General features: G+C 41.7%; 1 protein-coding gene across 1 annotated transcript; it reads right to left on the bottom strand.

Annotated features, from left to right (window-relative positions):
- On the bottom strand, positions 1-5969 carry egr3 (early growth response 3). Its single transcript, XM_035658090.1, has 2 exons — positions 5439-5969; positions 1-2808 (listed from the first exon to the last, which is right to left on the bottom strand). The coding sequence occupies exons 1-2, from the start codon at positions 5590-5592 to the stop codon at positions 1730-1732; spliced, it is 1233 nt and encodes a 410-aa protein (XP_035513983.1). The 5' UTR covers positions 5593-5969; the 3' UTR covers positions 1-1729.
- Positions 5970-6340: the final 371 nt, after the last annotated feature.

The raw sequence follows: 6340 nt of genomic DNA, 5'->3' as shown, positions 1-6340 counted from the left end.
TGGAGATACACAAAATGTAAAAAATCTTGTCGTTTATTCAGAGAACACATTAGTGCTTCCTTAAACCAGTTATCACTTTAAAGCGTACAGATGGTGCAAATGCTATTATTCTTTTTTTCTTTTATGGAAGATAATACACCATATTTGGCACTATTGTAGTGCTCCAAAAAATTTTGCAATGACCTATGACAACAAAATATTCTGTATTATAACTACATTACTAAAAGCTTTAAGACACATTCCGCACAAGCATTCAGTCAATTGAAAGTTCTTGTTTATGCAGACATTTGTATTTACATAGTGTGCATGAAGGCATGCACATATATGCACAATTTAATACTGAGTTATGGTGCATTTGACATTTGAGTACAAAAGTGAAACTTCTACTGTAGCTACCTGCATACATTTTTGTATACTGTACAAAAACAACAACTCCTTAGTTTACAACTCAGTCTCAGTCTCGCTGTATTAGAAAAGATGTAAACATGGATTTGGACATTTTAATTTTTCTTTTTACCATTTGCTGCTCATCTTTTGGTGATATAAACCAAGTAGTTTAGACTTTTTACACTGTGAATCCTTATTCATCTTTGCTTTCATATACTGCTGGTTTGCAACCCAGTGTCATTTATTTAAGTAGTTCAGTCTGTCTAACTGTGCTCATAGTTAATTTGATTTACGGGTTGGTGGCATATGTCATGAATATATTGCATATAATTGCAGAACTCAAGAAAACTGAAAAAAATGAACAGTATTGGTGAGCTTTTCGAAAAAAGCAACAGAAATTATATCTGGTAACACCACATAAAGCCACCATATAAAAAGGCAACAAAAATACACAGTGTCTCTCAGTGACTACAAATAAATAAGTATTGGCAAGGCATTGATTGCTGCAGGCATGTTTGTTTTATAAGTACAGGTTACAAGACAGGACATCGGTTTGGTTTGTGTAACCCAGTTCAGTCATTATCTAGATTTAATCTAGATTGTGCAGATAAATCTAACTCAGAGATACGTTGTTTGAATGTGATCTGTCCTGTCACTCAACATGTGTGCTGAACTGATATCACTTTTATGTTTGGCAAATGTCAGGCACAATAATCAGAACAAGGTTGGCTGTATCACCACAATACATTTGGCACATTCTTTTGAGAAAACAACATTCAAATAGAAAATAAAAACACGACACCTCAACAAAATAAAACAACAAAAAGACAGTCAAGTGCCACTAATAAGGTATCCATGACAGTACACAAATATAACCAATTGCACTTTTAAACAGCCTAATAAAATTAATGCATACCTCCCAGACAACCCACCCTTTAACTAAGCTCCATTGTAATTTTGTCTGTTTTTACCCTTATGATGGATTCTGGCTTCCTTCCAAATTAGAAATTCTCAGCAAAATTTACAAAAATGTATCCACACTAAAACCTATAGATACACAGTGGCCTTTTAGACAGAATGTGCCAAGGTGCCCTTCTTTGTGTTGGCACTGTGTTACAGTAGCTGAGGCTCTGAGTTACTTAAAAGAGAAGGGCGTAGCAGCCTTTCCCCTCTTACTTAAACTAAAGGCATCCATCTCAAAATAGAAGGAACTGAAAAGAGCAGTGGGGTGTAAAAGAGAGGAAAAGAGTCACCTATTTATCTCATAGTGGACGTGATCCCTTCTTCCTAAGTCTCTTTATGGGGCATGGTGAGGGTCCAGTCCATGTGCACGTAGTGACGGTCATGACGTCCCCACCGTTGGCCCCCCACAGGAGCTGGGTGGCGAGCTGTGGCTCCCAGCTGCCCCACTGCTCTTGTCAGCTGGCTTCTTGTCCTTCTGTTTCAGGTGAACCTTTGCGTGTCTCTTTCGCTCGTCACTTCTGGCAAACTTGCGTCCACAGAACTCACAGGAGAAGGGTTTCTCGCCCGTGTGTGTGCGGATGTGTGTGGTCAGGTGGTCACTCCGGCTGAAGGAGCGCATGCATATTCGGCACTGGAAAGGTTTGTGACCTGTGTGGATGCGAAGGTGACGTGTGAGCTCGTCTGAGCGTGAGAAGCGTCTGTCACAGTTCTCTGCCGGACAGGCATGCGGCCGTTCGTGGACGGGGGTTTTGCTGGGACGGTTGGGGTACTTCCTTGGTCGGATGGGTTTGAGGGTGAGAGTCTGTGGCGGTGGGTGGTGCTGAGGAGGGTGCTGCTGCCCGCCGATGAAACCTGGGTGAATCTGCTGCTTATCTTTGAATGCTCTGATGGTCTCCAGGGGTGTGATGGGTGGAGGGTTGACCCGGATGGGGTCCATGGTCTGGAAGGGCTTGTGCTCCATCACACCAACCTCTCCCTGATGATGGAAAAGGTTGTAGTCAGGGATCATGGAGAAAAGGCTGCCATCCATGGAGGCTTTGGATGTGGAGTGATAGTCATTGCCAGGGTAGGCTAGAGCCGTGCTGGTGGCAGGGCTGTGGTGGAAGGAAACCTGGTCCTGGTACAGGTCGCTGCAGGTGGAATACGCAGGCAGTGGCGGACCATATACCTGCTCCAAATCTGACGTCTGTCCGCCCATGCTGGCTGCGGAGGATGATGTCTGTGTCGTTACCGTGCCGGGCGATGGTGAAACGCCAAGGATCCCTGCACTGACAAGACTGATGATATTGTTATCAGAGCACCAGCCAGAGCCACCAATGCCACCTGACGGAGGAGTGTCAAAGGCAAACTTCCCCAGATAAGTGACAGTCTGCCCGCTGCGGTTGGACTGGAAGCTGGAGCCATACTGAATCTCTGCAGTTGCTTTCTCGCTTCCCATGCCCAGATCCATGATATTATCTAGATAAAAAGCAAATAAAAAACAGATATCATGAACAAATCATCCACATGGTTGCTCAAACATGAATATTAAATGCAATCAGTTGGGAAGAAAATCTTTTAAAAGTGATAATGTGGCACAAGTTCTGAAAAAAAAGTAAAGGAAATTCACTTTGTCAAGCTATATCAACTTGAAGTGACAGTCCTTGGTTTGTCCGAAATTCAGCTTTTCTGCATGTCTCTGTAATAGTGTGCCAACAAGAGATCAAAAATAAAAGAAGTCCAATACAGTTCATGAAGAAATGTGAGCGCTGTCAGACCTTTAAGTTAAGTGAGTGACTGCTGCATGTGAGACAGTGGTGTCTCTCTCTCTCTCAGATCCCACAAGCTCTCATAAATCAAGACCTAAACACCCCCTTTGATCCAGTCATTGTGTCCCTCAGGAGGACAGCCAAACTGAATGGCAAGATCTGATTTCTTTACAGCAGGGAGGATTATAAGGCAGACGCCACATCTATCACGCTCAAGGATTCAAAACACATTTGCAGCAAAGAACATCTGCACATAATGGGGGTAAAAAATTTAAGTGTTTCCTATCCAATGTCTGCATTAGTGAGCTTAACATCATTTTCGCAAAATTTACTTGATATTTTAATTGTCGAGAATCTTACGCTTCACACTGAATACTCACACACACTCACACACACGCACACAACTTATTCCAAAGACGCCATAAAAAACTATCAAATGCAGATGTGCTTAATGGGGATACATTTATGTCCTGATCATGCTCTGAAGGCTTAATGTGAGACATTCGAAAAGAATTCTTTCTGAAACGGAAGTTAAAATAGACGTCTCTTTTCATTTGCAGGAGATCATACACAGGGGTGCTTATGTACTCACTCCCAGTAATTACAGCCTGCTGGAATTTGGCTAAAGGCAAATCATAATGAAACACACAAAAGCAAAATTACATATATTTCACAATACCATTAAACACACAAGGTACATAGGAGCAATGAGACTTGTGTAATTTTATTATTATTAATTTGATAAGGTATTTAGGGAAAAAGCCTGAGTTGATAGTATTCATTTTACTCTAAGTCTTTAGTCTTTTGGGGTGAGCAGTGGGGCATTTAAAGAGAACGAGGGGCATCAAATAAAGTCATCACTCTTTTCTTGTGGGGCAGTATTGAAGAGCACAGCACACACCTGCTCCACCTGTAAAATGGCAGCAGGATACTTTCAAATTGTATTATTTTTATTTGCCCAAATTAAATATACACACATTTTAGAGTTTATAATGTGAATTTTACCAAGATCAGACCTAACACCTGCAGTCTGCAGCATCTTTTTCTCCTGTTCCAGTTTTAATCAGTTTGTCTAAATGTCGACTGTCAGGGGTCGCACAAAATACATTTTATTGCCGTGTTTATAGAAAAAATCTAATATGTCACATGCATGACATGAAATTGACGTCGCTTATATTTAATCCACTTATTAAAAAAATTACACAGACTATTTTTAAGACCTGGCGCTGTGATAATTAATTAACGCACACTTCTCAGGTATATAAGGGGGGCAGATTTCGGGTTAAATTCAAACTGAGGTGTTGTTTTAATTTGTGAACAAAAAGACTTGAACATAAAAAATGATTCATGAACAAAGTTCGACATGGCAAATGCAAATTGTGGCCACTGTATCACATGCCACACCAGGAAACTAAAGATTTAGTGTATTTCGTGCAGCATTGACCCATCACCTCAGGGTGAACCTGTACAATTAGTGATTGATTTAATGCCAACACTGAGCCGAACCAACAAGTCATCTTTATGTAGGCGTTTGAATTAATCAGAAATATACATTAATCCGGACTAAGCAATAAATCCATCCATATCTTCGGCCTCGCAAAATGAGATAGTGAATATAAGATGGTTCAGGGGCCTGGCGTCTAAATATGTTTCATATAGGGAAAAGCAGCCACAAACGCCTACTAAAAATCCAATCTGTGACATGGTAATAGAGTTGTGAATGAAAGTCATTGTCTAAAGTAGTTGACCCATCTTTGCGGATGGATATCATATTAATAAATCAGTGGCATTCTAGTTTGACCACAATAATTTGACACATTTTGTCACAAGCACAGATTTCAGTTTCAATCAGCCGGTTGCGTTTTTAGAGGACTTTGCGTAAAACAGCCTTTTTTTCCACAGCCGTTCATAACACATTTCCTCAAACACGCCTCGGCTTCGGAGAATTAAAACCACAATGAATACGGTGGATTTGCGTCAATATAATGCCATAGAAGATTATTACTAAAAAACTTTTGATATGAGTCCAGTTGCCCTTTTTTTTCACGTTGCGCTTGAAATCCTGACATTTCTGCTACGGACAAGGGAGAAAAAGAATAAAAAAATATGACACGGCCGATCTGAAAGTCAGTCATTTTAAAGGTGTATCTTAATCACAGTGGGCAGCGTTACACCTGGCCCCGAAAAAGTATTTAGTACGAGAATCTGCCTTTGTGCGCAACAGCCAGAGCGCAAACAGGTGCTCCAAAGCCCCAAGACAACTGTTGCCTTTTCGCGCACATCGCAGTTTGAGCCACTTTAATCCAAACACACACGTGAAAAAGTATATTAAAATCTTACCTGTGTTCATCTGGGAATAGTGGTTAATAGATTCCGTATTGGTGAAAATATTCATAGACGTCGGGATGTCCTCTTCTGGGTAGAGACTGTCAGGGATCGTGTTTATTAAACTGCTCATGGTAAGAGGGAGCTTCTCCGCTAGTTTCCCTGTCATAGCAGTTATATTCAGTCCGACATTTATAAAAGGACAACGCGCAGGTATCCAAGTAGTTACACACACAAAAAAACAACAAAAAAAACAGCGGGTGTTCTCAAAGTGGAAAACACAGGTGTGGATCAGGCGTGAAAAAAGGAGAGGAGCAGGGATGGATCCTGTTGCTGTAGCTATCCAAGTATCCCGCGGAGGACGAGCAGCGCTGGTTATCTCCTCCTGTGTGATCACTGTTATTAATGTTATTAATCTGATCACTGTGGAAGCTGATGGGCTGCTTGTGGGGGAATTTGAAGTCTGTGAATCAGTGGAGGAGGTGGTGGTGTTGGTTGCACAAGAGCGGCTCTACTTGCTCTATTGAGGCTGGATAGGGGACTCCAGTTTGCCTGTATTAAATAGGGGGATGGAACATTTGCGTGACGTAGATGACCATATATGGACAGAGCGCCCAGCGCCAGGCTCTCCGCGCGTCAGTCGGTGGAAACTACAGTGGAGGCAAAAGGCTCCGACAGATAGATAGATACAAAGTTAACAAAAAAAAAAAAAAACACAACAACCTACATGTCAACCTCCAGCGGCGTCTCCTGCGTCGGGATAAGCCCGCGGTTCTCCTCTGTCTTTGTGGAAAACACGACAGCGTGTTATCTTCTATCTTTTGTCAGACATTATGATATCCATCCCTGGGCTATCAGGCACACTGGGAGCTATTTATGCAACTGTGTGAGAGAAAGAGAGTGTGTTGTGGCTATAA

The sequence above is a fragment of the Morone saxatilis genome, unplaced genomic scaffold, assembly GCF_004916995.1.
Source record: "Morone saxatilis isolate NCDOM2014 unplaced genomic scaffold, NCSU_SB_2.0 Contig16, whole genome shotgun sequence".
Classification (NCBI taxonomy): Eukaryota; Metazoa; Chordata; class Actinopteri; family Moronidae; genus Morone; species Morone saxatilis.
This window is presented reverse-complemented; position numbering and strand designations above follow the sequence as displayed.

Excerpts from the sequence above, each read along its gene's own strand:
- egr3 (XM_035658090.1), bottom strand. The coding sequence starts at position 5,592 with ATGACAGGGAAACTAGCGGAGAAGCTCCCTCTTACCATGAGCAGTTTA. Across the intron at positions 2,809-5,438 it reads CTATTCCCAGATGAACACAG|ATAATATCATGGATCTGGGC; the intron begins GTAAGATTTTAA and ends CTTTTTATCTAG.